Consider the following 27,422-nt stretch of genomic DNA (forward strand, 5'->3'; position numbering starts at 1 on the left):
CTGTTCGCTTCAAACACCGAAATCTTTGTTCATATAAAGTTAAATGTATATGCCCACATATTTATGCGTATATGATTCACTCCTAAACTAATAAACCGATCATTATGAATTTGAGAACATAACTTCTAGGTGTATGTGGTTTGAATCATGAGAATTGAGATACCTCCGATTTTAGTTTAATTATACCATTAGACGTTACTTAAAATTTATGGGGGTAATTATAAAATGCATATCAGTATAACCTTCAATTTAAAGCTCAAATATTTCAAAGTTGCATAAATAATATCCACATTCACTAAACACAAATTAAGTAAAATTAATTTCACTTTCTTTTTAAAACCTTTAAATTTAAGCACCGAATCTTAGACATTTTCTTGAATCAAAATCATGCCATTTATATTTCTTTATTTGCTTATGTTGTTATGTATATCTATCTGCCAATGGATTTTGATCGAAATTAGAATGAAGATTATAGACATAAGATTTAGAATTCCTATATTTGGATTTTAATCTTTGTAAGGGAACATGAAATTGTTGCTAAACTGTCCAGAGAATTAATTTTATCTATCCGAAAACGGATATTATTCTTGTTTATTATATAAAAAAGAGAGAAATCTTTACCTATATGTGGAACAAGTGGTATTTGTTAAGTTATCCGTAACGTTAACCCAAGGGGAAAATTCGTCCGTCATCAGGAAGATCGTGCCTAAACACAAACTACTAAAGGCAAGACCTACAAAACAGAAAAAGACATTTAAGAGTCTTGATAATATTACTAAAAGACTGTATTCCTGTTTGTGTTGCAATTTTAGTTTTTTTTTCCATGAGCCATTTTTTTTGTCAGAATGCGATTAGTTCTATTTAGTTAAATTGTTTTTGCGATTGTTGGCGTTATACGGTCTTTACATTTGTATGTGGCTTTAAATCGTAAAATCCTTCAACCATTTTCGGTTTGTTTCTTAAATTCAAATCAGAATAATTCGGGCCAATATGGATCCTCAGCGGCAAAGTACCGAATTTAAAATGTTTTGTTGAAACACAATGGAATTATAGTTGGGTATAAACTAAGAACTGTAGAACAAGATATTCTTATAGTAATTTTATTTCTAACTTTAATATATTTATCGGGAGATTCAAAATGATTTTCAATTAATAAAATTTCTAATTTGAATAATTATAATTGGTGGAATAAACCAAGTAATCTCACATTTTGCTTTTTATTTAACTATTTATTAATTTTCTTTTTTTTCCTAATCTGTTTCCTGTTTAGTTACTATATTTTTAAGCTTTAAGTTATGCATATTATTAGAAGTTATATGTTTTGTTATAATTATTAATATTCTGCCGATTTATTTTTATTTTCTATGATTATTATGATATTATATGCTTAAAGGTTCCTTTTGATCATCACTTACTGTAATTTAAGGGAGCGTAATTGTACCAATTAGCATTTCATTAAAATATCTCTTTATTTGCAGATAATTTTATTATTATTTAATTAACTGCACAGATCGTCCAATGCTTGAATTGATTTATGGATTGGTAAAAATAATTATTTTCAAGATTTGATGCTATACCTAAGAAGTTTATGATTCTGTAGTGATTTCAAAATGTCTTTCGTTGCAGTTTATATTTTCCCCATATATACGCATAGAAGACTTTATAGTGAAAACATGGTCATCTCTATAAAGAATTTATATGAAAAAAATGTAAGATTTACTTTGATTTATTTTAAAAACATTATTATAATTACACTACTTGACAAAATCCGACTAAATTGGTAACTTATGGAAAGTCAGTTTAGCCCATGGGAATATCAAAATGATTAGGCGTGTCGTTTCTATGATGTTTTTGTTAGATAAAAAGATTGATTCTATTTCTGTAGATATAGAAAAAAATAGAAATGTTTCATCCAATGCTAGTAGGCGTAGGTGAAACGTGAACAAATTCCGCGGAATCTTTCACGTTTTTTCTTAAAAAGGCTATCAAGGGTATTTTTTTTATCGTGGCGCCATCACTAAATGGGTTGCCTACTACGGTTTAAGTGAGGCCTATCTATCTTCGAGAGAAGGACAGACTGCGCCAGTTTTCCAACCTTGTATTTTGACCTACATACAGTGTCTCACCTTCTCAAATGGTCACCCATCTAGTACAGGCCAGGCTCAACGTTGCTTAACTTCGGTAATCTGGCGAGAACCAGTGTGTCAACGTGATTGTGCCGTATAATAATCTTGTTAAATTCATTAGATTCCGTTCTTGAATACTTTTAATCTGGTATATATATATATATATATATATATATATATATATATATATGATGTCAGTATTTTTAGGGATTTATAAAGTAATATAAGTGAAATTGACGCCAAGCATTCAAAACTAACAAATTAATGCTGTTCTTATAACGCAATTAAAAAAAAAAAAAAACAATCAATCACTTCATTAGAAGAATTCCATCATCGGTAACTTATGGAAAGTCAGTTTTTCTTTTTTAATATCAGGCATTAAATAATGTCTGATATTAAAAAAGAAAATGATCATGATAGAATTATTTTTTTTTAATGTATGTATAACCTGATGATATTGGTCAATATTTGCATTATAAGTCTGCGATCTTATGGGAAGAGAACTACAAGAAATTAGGAAAGTGATGCTTAATCGTGATAAATAAAACAATTTAATTAATAAATAAAATGATGCTTACCTAAAAGTCCAATGATTGCCAATGTCCTTCTACCGGCGGTGTCTACTAACCATATTCCAATGATTGAAAAGACAAGACTGATACTGTTCACGCCGACAGAATCCCAAATGGCATTTCTGACATTTTCAACCCCGGACATATGAATTATGGTGCCACTGAAATATCTGAAGACATTGAAACAGTAACGGATATTATTGAGATGTTTATTTGAAACATGCGTGACAAGCCAACCGACGGGTTGAGACATTGATAGACGGATAGACGTACAGAACCTTTTTATAGAGATGCATCCACGAATGCAAACACATGCGGACGCATGTAACAAAACGCGTTTAGTGATAAAAATGTTATTGGATATGACAGATTAACTGACAAATTGAGAACCCGTTTAATAAAAAGACCATTTCAAACTTTAGCATGAAAGACTGACAGACTGGCGGGTGGACTAACGTGCAGGCGGACGAAGTCTTTTATAGAAATGAGTGAAAAAATCTTGCAATAAAATGTGTTCAATCGAATTATTTGGATTATTCGGAAAACTATCAAACTCGGGAATCTGCACCGAATTCCGAAGCTGCGAACCCGTGGCATAACAATATATATATATATATATATATATATATATATATATATATATATATATATATATATATATATATATATATATATATATATATGTGCGTGTACTTTTTCTAAGTAAAATGAACCGTTTCTTTTTTCTTCATTTGAGGACTGGTTTTCTTCTGTGGAGAGCAACCATTTATTAAGTCGCCTGACGATAACCTCTGGTTTTAATCGGCCATCAGTCCGAAAAATTAGCATATCCCGTGTCGCGATCATGTAAATTTGTTTATATTAATAAAATATAGGTTGCTCTTCATTTATTGCGTGCTATTAATAACCTCGTTAAATTCATTAGTTTTCACTAGGCACCGCCAAAAATGGCCAAAAAATCAAGTTGTTGTTGTTTTTTAAAACGAAATTACATTATTTCTGAGTAACTTTTTTTTCCAGAAAGATAAAACCCTGAATTTTATCATATAGAAAACAGAATAATGTACAACTTTTTCTACTATTTTTAATTAAATTTTAAATGTTAAATTTTCCCCAAAAGTTTACAATTGACATTTTTTGTATTGCACAAAAATTTAGATAAATATTTAAAAAAAAAAGGTTTTTGAAATAATTAATTTATTTATTTGTTATCTAACTAAGATTTAGGATGATTTTCTATGAGAATATGAAAAAATATTATAATATAAGTACCTGGATTTCAAATAATTCCACTTATTCATATAGGCAACCAGTTACTTCGCGTCGATCTAGAGTCTAGATCGACAATGTTTACGTTTGTATTTGATAAAAAGCAAACTATGAAAGACCAAACAGGCAAAAAAAAAAACTTATTTTTCAGTGACGAAAATTTCAATGTATTATTAACGCTGAGGCTGGCCAGTACCAGATGGGTGACCATTTGTATGAGTTTGTTTTTTAATGTGTATGTGTGTGGGGGCAAGGCTCCCCAAAATGGGGGGGCAATTTAAAGCAGAATAAAAAAAAGTTATTTCAGCGCGTTTGGTCCACCGTAGTCGTTTTCAAACGGGATCGAAAAAATGATGCTATTTTTAACACAAAGGGCACAATATTTATCGAATTTTTTTGTATCGATTCTTCAAAGCATGTCCTGTTTAATAATGGTCATGCATTATTCGGCTCGCTAAAAAAAATTGTTAATTTATTTATCAAAGATTTTAAAATGGCTTTTTTCGTATAAATATTACTTTTTTTTTGTTTTGCTTAACTTAAATTAATTATTTTACTTAACATATTCACCGAATTTCACACTTCAAAACTCAAAAGCGGGATAATTAAACACAATCAAAGTTCTGATATTCAGACGTCAAAATATGGTACGCAAACAATTTTTTTTAAAAATCTATAATTCTGTCCCTTACAACAACACAATATGTTGTTTTCGGGATGATTATTTTAAGCACATTTGTACCCCCTCAAAACAAGGGGGTGTTTGTAAACAAATATATATATATATATATAAATATCGTTTACGAAAAATAAGTACACTGTTATAAAGTTCATTCTTCTCTTAATAATCGCTGAAAATTTCGTATTGGTCGGATAATTACCTGATTTTTGGTAGATTTTTAAAAATACGGTCCGTCAAAAAGTACTTACCTGCCCCCCCCCCAGTTTTGGCGGTGCCTAGTTTTCACTCTTGAATACTTGGTTATATATATACATATATATATATGTATGTATATATATATATTTTATATATATATATATATATATATATATATATATATATATATATATATATATATATATATATATTTACAAGTTAGAAAAGCATTTAATTCAAGTTATGAAAATTGTTAAACAAAATGTTTTTATTATAGGCTTTAAAAATAAAGGTACGAGATTCAATTTGAAATTTATTTATCTTCAAAGTGCACTTTTATAATTTTTACAAAGTAAGGTATAAAAATTTAATTTAAATTGAATCAAAAAATTACCTTGGATCTATTTTATGTAATGTACATTCTGTTGTTGAAAATTTTATATCTATATCATTAATTGCTAGATGAAAGATAATGTTTTTAAATTTCAACAAAATGTACATAGCTTTTCCGAAGGAATACTTTGAACAAGAGCTGAAGAAGCAAAGGTTGGCGTTCAGAAGAACCATTATTGTTATGCAGGATAATGCTCCCTCGCATGCAGCAACCAAAAGCAAAGAATATTTGCAACAAGTGGGGTTCTCTAGGCGACGAAAGATGGAGTGGCCTACAAATTCACCAGATTTGCAACCAATTGAGAACCTTTGGAGTATCATGAAGCGACGCCTCTCTGCAAGTGGACGCCAATTTAAGAGCAAAGATGAGTTGTGGGATGCTCCCCAAAAGGTATCGCGAGGAATACCTTTTTTTAATTACATTTTCACCCCAAACAAGGCACATTGCCACTTTGATGCAGGGGGCTACTATTAGGGACACAGGCTACAGGGGATCTAGGTGGGGAGTTGGGCAGCAAGATATCGGTTCACGTTACTCTTGAATTTCTGCATGTCAGTACAGTTGGGGAAGCAGAAACCTGGCAGGGAGTTCCAAAGTCTAGCGATTCTAGGGAAGAAACTACTGGAGTAGAAGGCTCTCTTACATCTAGGAATCTCTACTGTGAAGGGGTGGGATTGTACTGCTTGTTGGGTTTGTCGGAGGTATTTACGTAGAGGGGGTACAAGTGCTTGCAGCTCGTCGGAACATACACCGTTAAAGTACTTGTAGAACAGGCAGAGGGATGCTACATTGCGTCGATCGGACAGAGGCTGAAGCTTGGATGATAGTTCAGGACCTATTAGGTTGGCGACTCTCTTTTGAGCCTTGTCTAGGAGTGAGAGACTAGTAGCAGATGCACCGGCCCAAATATGACAACAATACTCTATACATGGGCGAATGGTGGCCTTATAGAGGTACAGGATACTTTCAAAGGTCAGTAGCTTTCTAGCACGATAGAGAGAACCTACCTTTTTCACAGCGGTGCTGGCAATTCTCTCAATGTAATTGTTCCAACTCATGTTTCATGTGAACGTTAGGCCGAGGGGCTTAAAAGATGTATTTTCAGATAAAGAATCTTTGGCCATTGCTATTGGTGGTAGAGAATGTTTTTTGTAGTTATTGAAGGAAACAAGTTTAGTCTTGGCAGCATTGAATGTGACCATCCATTTTTGTTCCCATTCCACTACAGATTGGAAGTCATTCTCTAGTGTTTCTGCCATTTCCTTAGATATGTGTTCATTTATTTTTCTGTCGTGTCTGTTATAGAGCGTGGTGTCATCAGCATATATACCCATCTCACAGACAATTTTGTCAGGGAGGTAATTTATGAATATTAAGAATAATTTGACGAAATCACAAATTTGACTAATTCTGTGGACCAAGGTCTTTTACAAGTCATTCATAAAAAAGGATCGCGTATGCCCTACTAATTATGTCAACGTAGAAATTACTATGTAGTTATTGTGTTCTAAGGGTTTCCCTATTTTATAAAATGTTTGAATATTATTTCAATAAACAAGTTATGGGTATACTGTGTTTTTTCTCAACGTCGTTAATAACTTTACACACTGAAATCAACAAATATTCCTATCTTTTGCCATAGTTTCGCTAATACTACATTAAATACTTTTATTTTCTGACTGGAGTAACTGAATAGTATCGTAAGCACTTTCTCGAAGTTTCAGGGATTGTTATTCACTCGTTCCTTAAACTCGTAAATAATTTGATACGCAATGTATAAAATAAACGAAGTAATTAAAAACGTATGTAAATGGAACTAATCGGGTTTCAAATTGTGCTCCTGGATTATTAAATTACTTATGATGGGTGCTAGATTGTAGAACGTATTTCTTTGCTCTATTGTATTGGAATTTATTACTAGTGCCGACTCAAGGAGTCTTCATAAAGGTTTATCATGTACGAATTTGACTATTCTTGCCTTTGTAAAACTAAAGGAGTGGCTGTGATATGAAACATGGATAAAAAGTGCGTTCAAGAGATTGCCATTAAAAAAAAATCCTTTTATGTTCTGTAAGTTTTTTACTTAATTCTCACTAGGTTTCTTCTACGTATATTTCTCCTACATATATTTTATGACAATTAAAGTTACAGAATAAAAGGGCAAAATAAGAATTGTTTTCGTAAAGGGAGGTCACTCACTTTTATCAAGTGAATCGAATGAAACGAATAAAAGAAATCTTACATGATTGTATTGACCCCTGAGAATTGATCGAACAACTGTAATCCACATCCAACCATTAGAGCCCGTCTTACGGATTTGGTTTTAAACATCTTTACAAGGATGTTACCTCCACCTGAAAGAAAAAAAACAAAAAAAAACAAAAAAAAACAAGAGCGTGTGTTCTTGATATGCCTCCATTCAATCGAGGCGTCTAACGATGAAAATACTTGACAGAATAGACCAAGTTGATCAATTGCAAAGAAAAATGCAAATGTAATTGGATGAAATGTAGAAACAATGGTTGTTGCATTGAAAACAAGAATAAAAATCGGTGGTAAGACTGCATAACTCCACCTAACAACGCAAGTTGAAATAACATCAAAATATTAAACTTCATGAAACTGTTTAAGTTCAACCATCAAGGTCAATATTATATATAAGATACAAGACTTCATTGTTTACAATATGGACCAAGTAGTGAGTCTCTATAATAAACATAACCAGAATAATTCCCAAAAGTGTGACGTTTACATTTTACGTGACCTGTCTTTGATTTTTGATTATATATCACAAATTAAACCAATTAGAAGTAAAGCCATAGTCGATATTTTGACCAAGTTTGCAATCGATATGGCGCTTTACTATACACAAACAAACAATCATGATTACAAATTTAATCTAGAAGTTCGACGACATAACGCATTTTATGAAAACAATAGATGACAATTGACGGAACTGGATGTAATTTATAACACGTTAGGACAACAACTGACTACTTAATTGCTACACTAATCGTATGAATTAGAATATTTGATATTTCAATAGTAAGCTTTTATAGCGACGCACCTGTTGGAGTTATTTTGCAACACATGGCCACCATATTAGATATGTTATACCACAACTGATAAATTTTTCGCAACTCTAAAAACTGCTTACTAGCCGATAACAAACTCTAATCACAAATTAATATACCAAAGAAAAGAGCATTTTTAGGAAATTTTCTATTTTTTATAGGAATGTTCGTTTTAGAAAATTATGATTTCGTTTCAATATTTCCACTTACCGAGGTGTATATAAGTCATTATACACACTCGTGTTGTCGTCGAACGTAGTGTTTTGTTTGTCTGGTGATACAAAATCACTCGAACGCCGATCTTGTTTATTTAAAGAATAAAAATCATAGAAGACATGAAAGGGACGGCTTATTTTTGTAAGAGAGAGAGAGAGAGAGAGAGAGAGAGAGAGAGAGATGCCCTCCAAATTCATAAGGTCTTGTTTCTGGATATTTTTCTTTTCTTTTCTTCAGAGTATTTCGAACTGCCCTTTCCGACGTCACCATGACCAGTTATAGCACCAAGGAACAGATCCTCATTGTATAGTGGTACTTTGAGTCCTATGGGTTAAATTTGGAAATGCAGTTTTATTACCGTCGACATTTTAATAATAGAGAAACTCTGAGGAAAAACACGATTCGAGGAATAGTAAGGGTTTTCAGGAGCAGGGTGCAGTTCGTGATCTCTCTCGTAGGGTAAAAAACTCTTGAGAATCAACGAGAACTGGAGCGAAGCCTGGAAGAAAACTCATCTGTTTGAATCCGGAGAAGATCGCAACAAATTGAAGTTTTGCGTTCCTGTTTACAAAGAATACTGCACGAAATGGACACATTTCTCTACAAAATACAGCATGAACCGCACCTTCAACTGTAACGTTGTCCGCGGACCAACACCCGTTATGTGCCGTTTCAGTCGCAAAGGAAACCAAGATAAAGAATAGGAAATAACTCCAACTCACTTTTTGTTTTGTACAACGACATTTATTTCCTCGCCGTTACAGCCGTGACACCACCCACATGATCTAGAACGTTCTCCAAGTTTCTCACAAAATCTCTAACGTTATGTTATGTGAGATCTCGAACATTATCCACGTCTCTCTTGTGATCGCTCTCTTTCTCTTTGTTGTATTATCTTTTTTCTTCTCCGGTGACATCTTTTCGCATTTGCGCTATGTTACACAACCTCAGAATTATAAAAGAAAGATTGGAATATGCAATGAGACTGCAAGATATTTAAAAGGGTCAGTAACTTTGAGGCCACTCTGTAGATGTACGGATAACTTATCTTGCTAGACCCTGTGCTTCCCTTTATTGGGAACAACGCCCTACACACGTCTACTACGCTTGATGTGTCATCAGAAAAGAACTCGAACATCTCCGCTAGGAAATCACGTAGTTTCATTGATTTTCGTTTAGAATCACTTCTGACCCTTACGGTTTCATTCAGATTTTTCCACTCAACCAAGGGCCCGCGTTATGTAACAAAAATATAATATAGATTGTCTATAAAGGTAAATTAATGAAGAAAAATGAAATACGTTATAGTGTCATCGTGACTTGAATCTCACAGACACACGTCACGCAGGTAGACGTTTGCACATGTACGTGCGGTCCAGGGAAATACAAATCATCTAGGTGATTACAGCAAATAATGTGTAACCTTAACAACGGCGTGGTGTGAACGGAAATACTGTCATGGTAGAAATATTAATCTATAGATCACCATGCACCTGGTGTAACAGAGCTCCTACGCGTATGTAGCAGCAGCGGCATGACACGTATGCAAATGACCAAGCCGGGTACAAGGTAACGTCACAACGAAGGAGAAAAAGGAAAAGAAAAGCAAAAAAAAAAACAAAAAAAAAACACGTACCGAACAACTTAGAAACACATGACAGTGCGAGAGGAACTTTTAAAACAAGATGCAGTTCGAACTTTGAACGACAAAAAAATGGTTGGACGAATGTGTGCCGTGATGATAGCTGCAGAAATAGCAGCGGAAAGAAAATGAGAGATTAAAAACACCCTTATGATGGGACAGCGAGAAAAGACGGTAGAGTTTGTTAATTACATGGCGAACAAAGAGATGTGCAAAACCAAGATGCCTGCGTAGTTTGGAAATTAGTGTGAATAAATGCCTTTTATTTCAACTAAAAAAGGCTGAGTCGAATTTCTTTCCTTTGTTTGTTTCTTAACGAAACTTCTGTGCACAACGTCGGGTCCGTGTTAAAATGTAAGAGACCACGTTACACTGGTTGATTCACACTTTTCCAACGCCCATGGATAATGTTCACTCATGAAGAAGAAGAATAAATATAGTTTAGAGGATTGGAAACAGCAAAAACACACACACACAGTTAAAAAAAATTGAAATCTTTTTATTATCACCATTTTTTTTATTGTAATGAAATTTCACCGATTTTGACCCTTATAAGATGTAATTCGTTTCTTTGGTTATTGTTATCAAATTTTCTTCTAAATTAGGTGTTCCCAAATAGGGTCACGACATCAATGTCATGTGACCGCTAATTGATTTTGAGCTGAATATGAATATTATGAAAAACATTGATAAACTGTAACTACAAGAATTTTGAGTCCAAAAAAATCGCAAAATCCCAATAATATCAGAAATCACAATAAGGAATTTCTTGCCATTCCCAACAACTTATAAGAAGCAGCATTCTCTCAACTTCTCATCCTTAAAAACAAGTCCCGAAATCAATTAAATGTGAAAGATGATAATGAAGCCTAGGATAGAATTGCTAGCTAAAACTGCAATACCAGCCGTCTGATTCAGGTCAGTTCATAAACACACTTTACATAACGTTGGTGATTTGGGTTTTCAAAAAATGAATTGCTTTGTAATTAATTAATTTTTGTAGCAGCTTTGGAATTTTTTATGAATTAATTTAAAATTAATCATGAATTTATGGAATGGATAATTATTTAACGAATAGATAATCTATAATTCAATAATCAAAACATATGGCAGTTTCTTGTACAAAAAATGAATGTACATATAATTTTTTTAAAGATTGGGGGTCACTTCCTGATGGTTTGTTTTAAAACTGGTCACCATATTTGAAAGATTGGAAACTCTAAATTATATTCATTATCTTTCTTAATGAGTGAATATTTTCCAGGGATGTTGTAAAGATGAATATTTCTATTTGACAACATATACGTCCACACAAGAATGTTGATAATGTTACAGAAAGAAATTGAATGACCAGTGGAGAAAAACTTGAACGCCTACTAGACACCATCCTTGAGCATCTAAGGTCCATCTGTACAAAGGTTTGCTATGACAATATGGTATGAGGATACTTTTCCTTACAAGTAACCCTGACTAAATATTCAAAATCATATAGTATTCCGTGTCCAAATAAAATCTCAGTATAGCTATCCCACACTCGCTTTTATGAGTGATCCAGTGATGTTGCCCATAGTAACAGCAGGACGCTTGATACTCCACCAGACTAGATGAATTCTTGTCCTGGAATGCAGTAACACCAAGAGATCACAAGAAATTCTATATATAATATATTTAAATATATAAATTTTATTGACATATTAATGAAGACGAATTTGTTTTAAATGCCCAGACGAAACTTTGCTGCTCTATTCTACAATGTAAAAAAACTCATAAAGTATTTTGTATATATAAAAAAAAAAACGGTGAACAAACAACAAACGATAAAACTATGCGAGCGTGACTTTATGCTTCAAGCTTAGATGTTTATGGTCGTATCTTCATATAATGTTTATGGTCGTATCTTCATATAATATTTATGGTCGTATCTTCATATAATGTTTATGGTCGTATCTTCATATAATGTTTATGGTCGTATCTTCATATAATGTTTATGGTCATATATTCATATAATGTTTATGGCCGTATCTTCATATAATGTTTATGGTCGTATCTTAATATAATGTTTATGGTCGTATCTTAATATAATGTTTATGGTCGTATCTTCATATAATGTTTATGGTCGTATCTTCATATAATGTTTATGGTCGTATCTTCATATAATGTTTATGGTCGTATCTTAATATAATGTTTATGGTCATATCTTCATATAATGATTATGGTCGTATCTTCATATAATGTTTATGGTCATATCTTCATATAATGTTTATGGTCGTATCTTCATATAATGTTTATGGTCGTATCTTCATATAATGTTTATGGTCGTATCTTCATATAATGTTTATGGTCGTATCTTAATATAATGATTATGGTCGTATCTTCATATAATGTTTATGGTCATATCTTCATATAATGATTATGGTCGTATCTTCATATAATGTTTATGGTCGTATCTTCATATAATGTTTATGGTCGTATCTTCATATAATGTTTATGGTCGTATCTTAATATAATGATTATGGTCGTATCTTAATATAATGTTTATGGTCATATCTTCATATAATGATTATGGTCGTATCTTCATATAATGTTTATGGTCATATCTTCATATAATGTTTATGGCCGTATCTTCATATAATGTTTATGGTCGTATCTTCATATAATGTTTATGGCCGTATCTTCATATAATGTTTATGGTCGTATCTTCATATAATGTTTATGGTCGTATCTTCATATAATATTTATGGTCGTATCTTCATATAATGTTTATGGTCGTATCTTCATATAATGTTTATGGTCGTATCTTCATATAATGTTTATGGTCATATATTCATATAATGTTTATGGCCGTATCTTCATATAATGTTTATGGTCGTATCTTAATATAATGATTATGGTCGTATCTTAATATAATGTTTATGGTCATATCTTCATATAATGATTATGGTCGTATCTTCATATAATGTTTATGGTCGTATCTTCATATAATGTTTATAGTCGTATCTTCATATAATGTTTATGGTCATATCTTCATATAATGATTATGGTCGTATCTTAATATAATGTTTATGGTCGTATCTTCATATAATGTTTATGGTCATATCTTCATATAATGATTATGGTCATATCTTCATATAATGATTATGGTCGTATCTTCATATAATGTTTATGGTCGTATCTTCATATAATGTTTATGGTCATATCTTCATATAATGATTATGGTCGTATCTTCATATAATGTTTATGGTCGTATCTTCATATAATGTTTATGGTCATATCTTCATATAATGATTATGGTCATATCTTCATATAATTTTTATGGTCGTATCTTCATATAATGTTTATGGTCGTATCTTCATATAATGTTTATGGTCATATCTTCATATAATGATTATGGTCATATCTTCATATAATGTTTATGGTCGTATTTTCATATAATGTTTATAGTCGTATCTTCATATAATGTTTATGGTCATATCTTCATATAATGATTATGGTCATATCTTCATATAATGATTATGGTCGTATCTTCATATAATGTTTATGGTCGTATCTTAATATAATGTTTATGGTCATATCTTCATATAATGATTATGGTCGTATCTTCATATAATGTTTATGGTCGTATCTTCATATAGTGTTTATGGTCGTATCTTCATATAATTTTTATGGTCGTATCTTCATATAATGAAAAAAGTATGCTATAACATATTTAAATGGTCAATCAGCGAGAGGATAACTATGTTATCAGCTTCTTTACTAACTCAATTTTTGAGAGATAAAGGAGAACTTTAATGGAATATTCGGATATATATGTATGTCATATACAGATCAAATGTTAGCCCTAACTATCGTTAAAATGTAAGCTCTTTAGTTTTGAGAATTTCGACTGAAATAAAATGAAACAAAAAGCGAATTGCACATTCTTAATCGTGATCATCTAAGTAATTTGCATTGTTGAACCGCACGTACACGTGTAGATTGCATGGCTGTGAGATTCAAGCGACGACGATTCTTCAACGTATTTTATCATTCTCCATGAATTTGACTTTATAGGTAATTGAATTATAAGGTTTACTCTTCGGTTTTGAAATGATCTTGCTTACGTCTAAAGTCATGGAAACGAAAGTAAAATCCTCATCACGAGGTTGACCGTTGTTACTACTGGCACTACCCAACTCCATCAGTCTATCTCTTTTAGCATAAGTGGAAGAGAAGGGTGTTAAGATAAAAATATGTCGATGAGAATGGGCGAACACAAAACGTACAAAGGTTTACCCGGTAATTAATAAATGTTCACTATTCTCGGAAACTACTTGGCCGATTTGGCTGAAATTTCGTACGAATATTTATTATGATGAGATGCAGCGAATTAAGTATTATAGTATTGGTTCGATGCACAGTTAGGAATTAGTATTTAATGCAAAAATGAACACAAACATAACTATATTGACCATCAATTTCGCAGAAAGCATTGATTCTAAATGAATGGGCTATAACTTAAAAAAAACAAAAAAACTTTAAAAGTCTAGTTAAATTATAAGGTTCCATCTTCGATTTTGAGATTATCTTGCCAGGTGCACTGTTGCTGCTACTGATACTGCCCAACTACATATGTCTATCTTTTTTGGCATGTGACCTTCTCAGAAAATAAACACAAGAAACCTTTATGAAATAAATAAAGAAAAATTGTTGAAAAGAGAAAAGCATATAACATATAAAGTTTTACAACATTGAAAGCTAAAACTTTCCGTTGAATATGCTTGAATGCGCAACTTTTATTAAAATACCTCAAAAACAAATGAAACTACAGCGTTTCTAATCATCGTATTTAATCGCATCTGTTCCACACGGTAACTGTTCTTTTATTTTCCACTTTTCATTATATGAGGAAACGACCATAAACATTATATGAGGAGACGACCATAAACATCTAAGCTTGAAGCATGAAGTCACACTCGCATAGTTTTATCGTTTGTTGTTTGTACACCATTTTTTTTTTTTACCAAAATAAAAAATAAATGCACTCATTAATGTTTATAAACGTTATTTTTTTAGGTTCACAAAATCGTGAGTTTTCATAGGACAATGATCCCTTCTGCCATCTTTTTGGGGGCGATTACATTTACATGTTTTTATCCGTTCTTTTATTTTTGAAATTGTTGTGGTATCCACGTTGCCTGTGATGAAAATGATTAGTATAGCAGGCGTGTTTCAAACGGAACTTCATGTCAACCCAGGCAACGCCGGATACCCATGCTAATATAAAGATGTTGTTGTAGCCGTTCTACAAAGTACTTATTTTCTCCGGGTTCGTCGAACGTTTCTTCTACGTATGCTAACTCGAAATAAATATGAAAAAATATTCTTTTTTACAAAAAAGTTTTATATGACGTTATATAACTAACTAAATAATAATTATCGACAATTAAAAAAATTGTTTGTTTAATAAAAACATATAAACAATTATCTATATTATATATTTTTAGTCTTTATTTTGTCGATTTCACTATTGGACCGATTTGGCTGAACTTTTGTATAGATCTTTGTTATTAGGTACAGCGAACTAATTTTTTTTTTTATTCAATTTTCTCCCTAAACAAGGCACAGTGCCACTTTGAAGCAGGGGGCTACTATTAGGGACTTAATTAGCGGGGCCATTATGAAGGGAGATGAGTAGAAAGATGTTTGTTAACATTACACTTGAACTTCTGCATATCAGTGCAGTTGGGAAAGCAGAATCCCGGAAGGGAGTTCCAAAGACCCGCAGTTCTGGGGAAGAAACTATTGGAGTAAAAGGCTTTCTTGCACCTAGGGATCTCTACTGTAAAAGGATGAGACTTAGTAGCTTGTCGGGTTTGTCGGGAGTAGTTACGTCGGGGAGGTACAAGTGTTTGCAGTTCGTCAGAGCATTCACCATTAAAGTATTTGTAGAACAGGCAGAGGGATGCAACATCTCGTCGATGGGACAGAGGCTGAAGCCTAGATGACAGTTCAGGACCTATCAGGTTGGCGACTCTCTTTTGAACCCTGTCCAGGAGCGAGAGACAAGCAGCAGATGCACCAGCCCAGATGTGACAACAGTACTCCATACATGGGCAAATGGTGGCCTTATAGAGGTATAGGATACTGTCAGGCGTAAGTAGTTTTCTAGCACGGTAGAGGGAGCCAACCTTCATTGCAGCAGCCTTGGCAATGCTCTCAATGTATCTATTCCAGTTCATATTCCCTGTAAACGTTAGGCCGAGGAGTTTAAAAGAAGTACTTTCTGGCAATGTGCTATGGTATCCGTTTGATGCACATGGATTAATAGTGATTAGTATTTACTACAAAAAAATGAGCATATATATATATATATATATATATATATATATATATATATATATATATATATATATACTAGGATTTCAGCCCGGCGTTGCCCGAGTGTTTGGATGTGTATGTTGAGCAAAAAAAAAAAATAAATAAAGTGGTAGTAGGAAGGCAGGCTCGAACCCGTACCACGAAGGAGGAAAAGAACAGGAAAAACGTGACGTCTTTGCTGTTACGACCACCGCCAAACCGAGAGTGACGTAGGTTTAAATTAAGGCTAGACAATCGAAAGGGGAGGATTTCGACAATATCGGTGAAAAAAGAGACCCCTCTGTAAAAAAATTGACTAAAAACATTAATATCTTCACCTTATACTGGGCACGTTTCTACAGGGAGGGGGTCGCTTTTTTCGTCGATATTGTCGAAGGTCATCCCCTCTTTTCAATTGTCTAGCCTTAATTTAAACCTATGTCACTTTCGGTTTGGCGGTGGTCGTAACAGCAAAGACCTCACGCTTTTTTTCCCATTATTTTCCTCCTTCGTGGTACGGGTTCAAGCCTGCCTTCCTTCTACCACTTTTTTTTTTTTTTGCTCAACATACACCTCCAAACACCCGGGCAATATAGAAATAAATGAAAGATTAAAGTAAAACACGTTGTGTATATATTAATCAAATTGTGAACAAATAAACAGACAGGAATACGAATTTATATATAGAGATGACAGTTAATAGAGTACAATGACAGGCGTTTTTTTCCACGTCACGGGTTATTGAAGTGGTTATCTCCCTTGTGCATGCTTTATTTTTGTATTTTGTGGGATTACATAGAGAAAGAAAGTGATAGAAAAAGAAAGGGCAAAATTGTCTTTCTTTTTAAAACGCACAAATGTTATAATCTCAATCTTACTATTCCTTTTTTTTTTCGCTTCCCTTCTTACTGTCATTCTCCTTTCCTTCTCTTCTTTTTCTTCAGTTCTTCTTCTGTTTGCTTCCTCTTAATTACTTGCATTTTCTTTTTCTTTCGTTATTTCATATATATATATAAAAAACAGTTTTGTCGTTCCCTCGTTCTGACCCTCCTCCGCCTCCTCGGCCCTGTCGGTGGGGCATTAGAATACGCCGACTGCCCCCCCCCCCCTGCAGAGGGTAAAAGTCCCTCAATGGGGGTCCTGGATATGACCTTAAACTATATCCAGTGGTGAGGCCCCAGCTTGTGGGCTTTGGGGAGTGTGGAGCCACCCTTTAATTACCATTGCTCCCAGGTCCACTCTGACCCGGAGTGGTAGTACCTGTTAGGGTCCCAACTATGGGTTAAATAGAAACCGACGTGAAAACAACAAATATATTCTATTAAATAAATTTTTCTTCAAAATCTTTGGATTCTGCATTAAATAACCCAAAAAAGGTTGATATGCCGTAAAACAAAAACAACCAATCAACCAACCACCGCCTCCACACAATATATATAAATAATATTTTGCTAATGACTTTCCTCTGAGATGAAACTACATCGAAAATCCATGGATTAAGGAAATTACTTTGGATTTTATTCTTTGTTCAAATAATAAATTTTTGTTTTGAAAAATTATATTTTTCTGAATGAAAGCTAAATATAAAAATACTATATATATATATATATATATATATATATATATATATATATATATATATATATATATATATACACACCAAATGGGGTTAAAGAATATGGACATATTCTTTTTATAAAGACTTATGAAAATATAAGAAGCTGAATATATGAGGGTGGAGCATAATCATAGAATGAAATTATAAACAAAATAAATATAGGTTTATACGAATCTATTTGTCAGTTCAATAAGAAAAAAAAAACACATCAATCGGAAGAGGAATTATAGGTGATTTTTATACGTTGGCATTTCCTAATGGCTTTCTATTTTTGGAATAAGATGTTAGAGCTACTCCGCTGGATTAGGAATGGCTCTTTTTCAAGATAGCCCATTTTAAAGCGACAGGCGTGTTGTTAGATTTAAGTTTTTTTTTTTAGCTAAATATATAGAATTTTTATCGTTGATTCTATTAAAGGAATATATATGAGATGAAATGCGAGTCTTAATAGGAAAAGAATACGGTGTTTTTTAGGGTGGTAGATAATTCATAGGATTTGAAAAATTGTGTGTTTGGGTAGGAAAACGTTCAATTGTGTTAAGGGTGGTAAATCGACTCATAAGATCAAGTGGAGATATGTAATGGTTGGTGGATTTACTAATAAGCTAGGTGGGTTAGGGTTCTGGTTATTATCAATGAGATTTTTTATTAGATATAGGGCAGAATGTGAATTATGTTTTATCATAGATGGATATTGTGGGTGAGTTAGAATCTATACTATTATTTAGGTTATTAGAAGGGAATTCCATAACTGTAAAAGAGTAAGTCACATTTCTGTGTATGTAGTCATTATGAAGGAGACATAGGCGGGAGAACAAGGAGTTGCAGTTAGAAGAACTAGTATTTAGTGAAATATCAGATTGTGCATGGTTAATGTTTCTCCCATGAAATTGAACATTTCCCAAATTATATTTGCATATTATCTGAACTCAAAAACACGCGGCTTTTTTTTTCTCTAAAGTATGCATTACTTCTAGCTAGTCTAAAGTTAATACGTAACCCTAAAGGTATTACTTCTTAACCAGTTTTTTTAAATGTGTTAAAAATAACCAGACTTTCCAATTTGATAAAAGTTCCATTATAGCATATTTATTATGGGGTGGAGCTGGAACGGTCGAACATTCTAGCTCGAGGTAGATAAAGGCAAAAAGTATCCATGCATTAACATGGGAGGGGAGACCATCTTTAAGTACTATTCTAAGCTGGCAATGGGACAACGGACTTATACTAAGTAGATATTAATAAGTCCTCGCCTTTTTTTTTTTTTTAAGTAGATAATGCATGTGGATGTGTTATCGACAGCACCAGTAACTCACTTCTCCTCTTTTGTCCTTCAGTCCTCATTTCCAATGAGTGATTTTCTGACAAAGGGTGAAGAAAAAGCTGCTTTCCAGGTCGGTAGTACTTTGTAAACAGTAGCCTGAGATGTCGGAAAATTTCTGTTTCTATATCTATCCTTGTGGTCATGTCTCTAGTAAGAGTGCTCGAGGTAAACGTTTCATCTGGGCTGACGTTACCCGCCTGATAGTCAGGGACCCGAACCTTGGATTAACCACTAAGGAGGCTGTCCTATCAGCAGGTGCAAAGTACCGGGGCTGCTGTATTGCCATTTGGTGAATGGATTCTGGACCATACAGTAGTTTCTGGTAGGGCCTCTCGATGCCATACTAGTGGGTAATTGTTACGGCTTTACCTTATCATGTGCTACAAAAAAAATTAAAAAAAAATTTCTTATCTTTTTCTCTCTTACTTTCCCTCTCTGTCCTGCTCCAACCAAGTCTATTGACAAATCCCAAAACCTCAACATGACAAATCTCCCCCCCACCAAAAAAAAAACGAATAAACCTAGACCCCCATCCTCTAACGTAGACTCCTACTACCATGTCTCCTTCTCCAACATCAGGGGTCTACATTCCAACCTTCCAGAGGTTGAAACAATTACAGGGGACGAAACCGGACATATTCTTTCTAAGTGAAACTGGCATAGGGCCAACCACTTCCCTAGACGAATTCATAATTAAAGGATACTCTAACTTAACATCTAAATCTGACCCCCACGGTCACCATGGGCATGGAATATGTGCCTAAATCAAAGATGGCTTTCCATGTGGTAGGGATATCTCCAGAGAAGACCCTAATTTACCTTATATGTGCTTCCGGGTTGCACTAGCTTACACCACTGCATTTATATTTGCCCTCTATCGCCCCCACAACAGTGGGGTTACTATCTTTAAGAGCATATCTGAGAAAATTGACTACATCTTGTCTGCTCATCCGTCGGCTAACATTCACATTTGCGGTGACTTCAATGTCCATAATGTGGAATGGCTGACCCACTCAAATAAGACAGACGATGAGGGGGAGGTTCTGTCATGATTTTGCCACTGCCTATGACCTCACTCAGATTGTTCATGAACCCACCCGTGTGCCCGATACTACTGGTCAGTATGCAAGCCTTCTAGACCTTTTTCTCACAACTTCCCCTGAGCTATGTTCATGTTCCATTCTATCTCCTCTGGGATCCTTCGACCACCCTGTTGTAGCAGTTAAGATAAAAATGAAATGTAATAAATCTTCAGACGTACCTCTCCACCGTACTGTATATCGATACTCTATGGCTGACTGGGATAGCTTCCGTACATTCATATTGGATCTACTTCTGCATTCCATGTTTATAAAGGAAGTGTCCTCTATAGTATCAGACCTGACCGAATGGTTAATTGTAGGCATAGACCGATTCATACCATCCAAAAAATTCTAACAAATATCTAACAGCCAGCCATGATTCTCCCCAGAATGTGCTGCTGCCATTGTGCACAGAAATCACTTTTTCCATAGCTACCAACGTAATAGATGTACTGAGACTAAAGCTGCTTTCAGGACTGCCAGCAACCACTATAAAAGAGTAATAAAAAATGCAAGAGTGCTTTATGGTGTGTCTGTTAAATCTAAAGCAGCTGAGCAGCGGCTTGGTTCCCTCCAGTTTTGGCAAATAACAAACAGGATTCTGAACAGAAGCATGCATTCTATTCCAACCATCATCAATGGACCTGAGGTCATCTCGTCAGCATCAGATAAGGTCAGACTATTTACCAAGAACTTTGCAGTTAATTCTACTCTATGCGACGAAGGCTATCAACTCCCTGTATTTCCTCCTATAACAGACAGCACGCTATGCAACATACAAATATCTGTGCATGAGGTCGCCAAGCTAATAAAGAACCTTGATTCCAGTAAAGCAACTGGCCCTGACGGCATTCCAGTTATTGTACTGAAAAAGCTTCAACCAGAACTTGCCCCCATACTTACAAAACTGTTTAAGCGTTGCCTTAAGTAGAAGTGCTTTCCAACACCCTGGAAAATCTCATCAGTATGCCCTGTATTTAAGAACTCAGGTGAAAAGTCATCTCCCCCTCAGTACAGACCAATAAGTCTCCTGTGCGTCATGAGTAAGTTGATGGAATCCATATTAAATAAAGAAGTAGTCAACCACCTCAGCAGAAATAACCTTCTTAGTGATATGCAATATGGTTTCCGCTCTACAAGATCTACAGCAGATGTGCTAACGGTTATATCTCATAGGATTAGTGAATCTCTTGACAAAGGCTTCCCTTCCAGGCCAATTGCTCTTGACATATCAAAGGCCTTTGACAAGGTATGGCATAAGGGCATACTTCATAAGATTTCCAGCTATCGTATCATTGGAAATGTTTTCTCAATCATTAAATAATTTCTCTCTGATAGGTTCATAAGTGTAGTGGTTGACGGGCAGAAATCAGAGGCCTGCAGTATTAATGCTGGAGTCCGTCAGGGGTCCATCCTGGGCCCAACTCTCTTCCTGATCTACATCAATGATCTCCCAAAACATATACTTAAATCATTCGTTGACATTTATGCTGGTGACACGACCATCTATGGCAACACATCAAAGGCAGTAAATGACAAAGTTCTCTCTAATTCTCTCTTCTCTGATCTTGAGCACGTGGTACAGTGGGGGAAGAGGTGGCTGGTTACTTTTAATGCATCCAAAACCAGGCTCCTATCTTTACATCATCAACGCTCTGATTCCCATCTGGCATCAATTGCAATGGATGGCTCTCGTCTTAGGGAGGCTCCGTGTTTTGACAAGCTTCTGGGTTTGACCTTTACTCCTGATCTGAAATGGAACATGTACATCAGGTCTGTTGCCAAGGATGCTGGGAAAATAGTGGGATCCTTCTACCGCTACAGAAGATATCTCACTACTGATGCAATTCTCTATCTGTATAAAAGTCAAGTACGTCCAAGGATGGAGTACTGCTGCCACATTTTGGCAGGAGCTGCTAAAAACAGCCTATAGTGCCTTGACAGAGTACAAAATAAACTTTGCGGATTAGTGGGGATGCCCTTTTCTCTTCCCTGCAACCTCTCCCACAGAAGAGACGTTGTGAGCCTGTCTTTGTTTTATCGTTATTTCCATGGCAAGTGCTCGTCTGAGCTCCAATCTCTGGTCCCTCCTCGCCAATCTTTCACGAGAAACACCTGTCTGGCTGAAACTACTGTCAATAATTTTCCCCACTCTTTATCTGTGCCTAAATCCAAACGTAGATTCCATGAGCAGAGCTTCTTTCTCAGAAGTTTATGACTGTGGAACTCTCTTCCGTTTACCTGTTTCCAACCTGACTACAACTTGGATGTCTTCAAGTCCGACATAAACAAACTCCTGACAAACCGCCCCCTTAAGTAAGACACTCTATCAAAACCCCCAATACTAATGATTACTACAATACTATTTCATTGATTACTGTACACGCAATAACTCTTATACCTGAGTGGCCTCCGGGCCTTGATAAGTGGTGACCTCCATGTAAAAAAAAAAAAAAATAATAGTTTGTACTAAATTTGGCATAATAGAGAAAGAAAATCTCACTATGTTTCATTCAGAACTAGCAGGGTGACCCGACGTTGCCCGGGATTGAATGATGATCAACGAATCTTTCACATTCACATATTTTTATTGCCATAAAAAGTGATGAAATAGCTCATCGATGGATTGCCTGCTTTAATTGGATACCCATCGCAATGCACCTGAAAGAAGCTTCACATGCCTCTCGCAGTGACTGTCTACAAAATATTGTAGTCTACATTGCACTGTAGAGAACTTACCGTTGATTTTAGAAAATTATTTTATATTTTTTCTCTCACATTTGCTCACATTAAAGTATAAAATGCAAAATTCAAGTATCATGCTTCACTTGGACTAAGCAGAAACATTCATTTGGAACATGCCCTACTGTTGATTTTATATGTTGAGCTTTTCGGCTTGTGTGGTAATAAAACTTCTCAAATGCACTTGTGATGTTCGGCTGCGTAAGATGTGAAATTTTGGTCAAAATCACCTCTTCCTTCTTTCATCAGATTATTTCTATTATACAGTCTTCAATCTAATGTCTCCTACTATCAACCAAACTCCAACCTCTGTTCCATCGCCACAATGTTGCATCCTTTAAGTACTTTAACGAAATGTGTTCTGATGAATGCATAGCACACATGCTTTCTCGATTAATCCATCAAGATCCCTAGTTGTCGGAAAGCCTTCTACTCTAATTAATAATATTCTTCTCAGACTGCTAGACTTTGGAATTCTCTCTCCATTTCTTACTTTTCTGAATGTACTAACATGTAGAAGTTTTAATATAATACAGACATATCACTGCTCAACTCCACACATAGTCCCTGTTAGATATGATCCCATATAGTAGCATTTTACGTCTAAGTGACAACATGCCTTGTTTGGGTTGAATAAAAGTTAAGAAATAAATATATTTTACCTGAATTTGCAATCGATTCCTGTTCTTCTCTGAAAGACTCTTCAATTTCTTGAAGTTCTTCATTAACTTTGGGAGTATTGCGAATTCTGACCAATGATTTCTTGGCCTCATCTTTCAGATCGTGTTGAATATACCAGCGTGGGGATTCCGGTAGATAAATTAATGCCAAGATCTGGGACATACCGAAGATAGCCTGTGCACCCCATATGTACCTGGTAAAAGAAACGAATATATTTCGTATGACACTAGTAGAAGTACATGTCTGTGGTAGGTTTCTAAAATGTGCTTGTCGTTTGTACGTCAACTGAACTTGGACCTTCATCTCCTTTTGATAGACCGCATTAGTTAATTACTAAAGATTTGTATATTTTAGTATTTGAAAATTATTAAATTAAATATTTATTATTATTATTATTATTATTATTATTATTATTATTATTATTGTTATTATTCACTAGAAGTTCCTACAACTGTCATAATCAGAGATTCCCCACTGGCAACAACCGGTGGTGTTCCCTGGAGTTCGAGTGACAACAAGTCTCCCTAGATTTCCAGTATTCTTCACCTCTTTTGATCCTCTTTGCAAATGAATTTCCGTTTACCATGATTTCCCTCTCGCAACGATCATTGGACTTCACTAGGATTTGAGTGACAATAAGCCTCGCTAATGTCTCAGTTCTCTTCGCACTCATCCGGTGAAAGTCTGGTTAGTGCTTTCTCTCCTCGGATTTTCATTCTCCTTGACCATTCATTATAATTTCGTGTGGTGTCAGTTGATGCCGACGCTCCAATTAAAAAAAAAATATAATCCGATTTCAGTTTTCTTGAACCCATGTGATGTTCTTCTATCGTGTTGTTTTTTTCTGTTGCAGTTTCTATATTATCGGTTATCGTTTGTAGCTCATACATATTATTCTTTGCATTCAAGATTTTTTTAAATATTTCAGCCATTTTCATTATTGTTATCTGTTGTATCTTCTCACCAATCCCCTTGATTCCTATCTCTCCCATTCTTTTTTTCAAAGCTTTTCAGTATTTTTCCTAATGCTCTAATTTTTTCTATTATTAGTGTTATCTTGACTTTCTTAATCTTCCATATATCTTTCAGCTCTCTGGTGTGTTCTCTGTATTTGCTTTGCATCTCCGTCTCTTTGATCTTCGCACCTGTCGTCAACTAGAACGGCAAAATCTACAATTTGGCAGGAACTTTCCTTTTTGTTAATTATATTTTGTTCCTTTTTGTTAATTATATTTTGTTCCTTTTTGTTAATTATTATGACATCCGATCTTCTTGCTGGATCGGTTCATATGTTTGTACATCCATTCTTGCTTAGTTGGGTTTATGTGTATCCATGTCCCATAGGATTTTGTGATTCTCGTTCTCAAGTACTCTGCAGATTTGTGCTTGTACCATTTGTCTAGGTGTTCAAAATTCAGTTGTTTGTTTTGATATGGTTGGTTCTAATCATGTTATCTTGTGTGGTTGTCATTCAGTTGGTCTGTTTTAGGTGTCCAGTCAAGTCCAAGTGTTTTAGTAATTCTCATCTTTTGTCATCCTTAGGAAACGTCCGTGTTGCTGTTTTTCTTTCCACTTTCTTTTCTCGTCTCATTCCTTGTCTCCATCTTGTTTATTTTATCCTGTAATTTTTTTCAAATTCTTTTTGTATCGTTTACACAGTCTTCTAGTTCCTCATATTTCCTTTTCATGAACGGTCGATCAGCATCATATTTTGGTATAACGTTGTCATAAGTTTCCTAAACTTCGGATTAAGTTGTATTAGTTTTTCTTTGGCCCAGCCTATGAACGTTTCAAAGTATCTAATGATACTGCACACGTGTTCCTAATATATAATTTAGTTTCAATGAGTTTCTTGTTCTTCTGAGTTATTCCGATTTTCTCTTTCATTTCTGTTACTTCCAGAACTCCCAAATATTTCACCTAATGTCCTCATCTCCCCTTTATTTGACCGTTCAATACCTTTTTTTTGTCCTCAGTTTCCCCTTTTTATAATCAACAGTGTGCACTTTTCAATTCCGAATTCCTTTCAAATATCCTTGTTGAAGACTCTGGGTGTGTTTATTAGTTCCTTTTTGTTTCTTGCGAAAAGTTTCATGTCGTCCATATACATTAGGTAGTTCATTATTTCGTCTGTATTAGTAAACTTGTATATAGCTTAGCATTTCCTTAGTAGGTTGTTAAGAGGCTATGATGAACTATAGTTTTTATAGGGTATCTCCGTGAAAAATATTTTGTTTATTTTTATCTCAGTTATGTTTTGTTTCTCAACTGTCAGTTTAAATCTCCATATTCTCATTACTTATTAAATCAGATTGATAATCTCATCTGGTATTTTATACACCCTCAAACATTCTATTATCCATGCTTGGCGGATCCTGTCGTATGTTACTTGTAGTCAATCCATGTTTCCTTGTCGCCCCTTCTCAAATGAAGGACGTTTATTAAACGCTTTTTTTTATTACTTGATTTGAACAGTTCGTTTACTTGCAATTCAAATCATTTGGTCTCATATCACTTGAGGCGTGACGGTGCGCATAAAAAGCTGTCGAGGGTTCTTCTGCGAAACAGTGCGTATTCTCTCCTGATGACTTGACATTATCTGGAAGCGGAAGTATAATATCCCACAATTAAAAACAGCCAACAACTAATTTGCAAAATGAATAACTAAGGTAACAAAACAATCCATATTTCTATCCCGACACTAACTGGAAGACGAAGGGATATAATTCACATTTGAAAACAGTCGTTTGAATAAAACCAACTAAACAGACGAATTGTCGAGCATTTTGCTTCTTCCTTTTTTATTTTAAATTCATATCATTTTTATCCTTTTATTATCACTAGGGCTGTGACAACAGCATATTCTTTTCATTGTTCTGACTAAGTATATATCCCTTAATATCTTATATGTTTTATATAGACGGATGTGATTCTCGGTTGATTAAATGTGTCTAACTGTGTCGGATATATACCCGAGAATCAAAAGGATGAAAAGAATATTCTATTTTCATATCCCTAATAATCACATGCACACATATTTCATGTATCCACATATTTCATGTATCCACATATTTCATGTATCCATATATACAATAAGGCGATATAAGATAATATGTTCTGATTTTCAGTATTTACTTCAACAGTGCTAAGTGTAGTAATCAAGTTTCCACACACAAGCGAATACGCGGACACAAACATGTGACATTAAGGTGTTACAGGGAAAGGCTGTCCCCTTTGCATATAAATAAGAGGAATATTAAATAAGTGAAAATTAGATTAGGATCAGCCTAGAATCGAACCCTGTAGGCAAAGTTAAGAAATGGAATGTGAGAAATTAAGCCTAATTCTTTTAGAAATCTGAATCTTAAATATGTCAATAAAAGAATGAACAATGAAAATAAAAAAGATATATTGTTAAAAAATAGGTTAGGAGAGGATTCTTTTGTTTGCAAGAGTTGACATAGTCAGA

At 34.4% G+C, this 27,422-nt stretch overlaps 1 protein-coding gene across 2 annotated transcripts in view; it reads right to left on the reverse strand.

Annotated features, from left to right (window-relative positions):
• Positions 1-27,422, reverse strand: part of LOC145243870 (proton myo-inositol cotransporter-like) — a 53,145-nt gene that overhangs the window by 14,123 nt on the left and 11,600 nt on the right. For both annotated transcript variants that reach the window (XM_080106939.1, XM_080106941.1), the window contains exons 3-6: positions 23,935-24,146; positions 7,481-7,592; positions 2,705-2,868; positions 622-733 (exon numbers count right to left, since the gene is read on the reverse strand). In XM_080106939.1, the coding sequence (XP_079963065.1) occupies positions 622-733; positions 2,705-2,868; positions 7,481-7,592; positions 23,935-24,146 (600 nt within the window). The remainder of the gene's footprint in view (positions 1-621; positions 734-2,704; positions 2,869-7,480; positions 7,593-23,934; positions 24,147-27,422) is intronic.

The sequence above is a fragment of the Euprymna scolopes genome, chromosome 22 (assembly GCF_053919585.1).
Source record: "Euprymna scolopes isolate OS-2025 chromosome 22, ASM5391958v1, whole genome shotgun sequence".
NCBI classification, from domain to species: Eukaryota; Metazoa; Mollusca; class Cephalopoda; order Sepiida; family Sepiolidae; genus Euprymna; species Euprymna scolopes.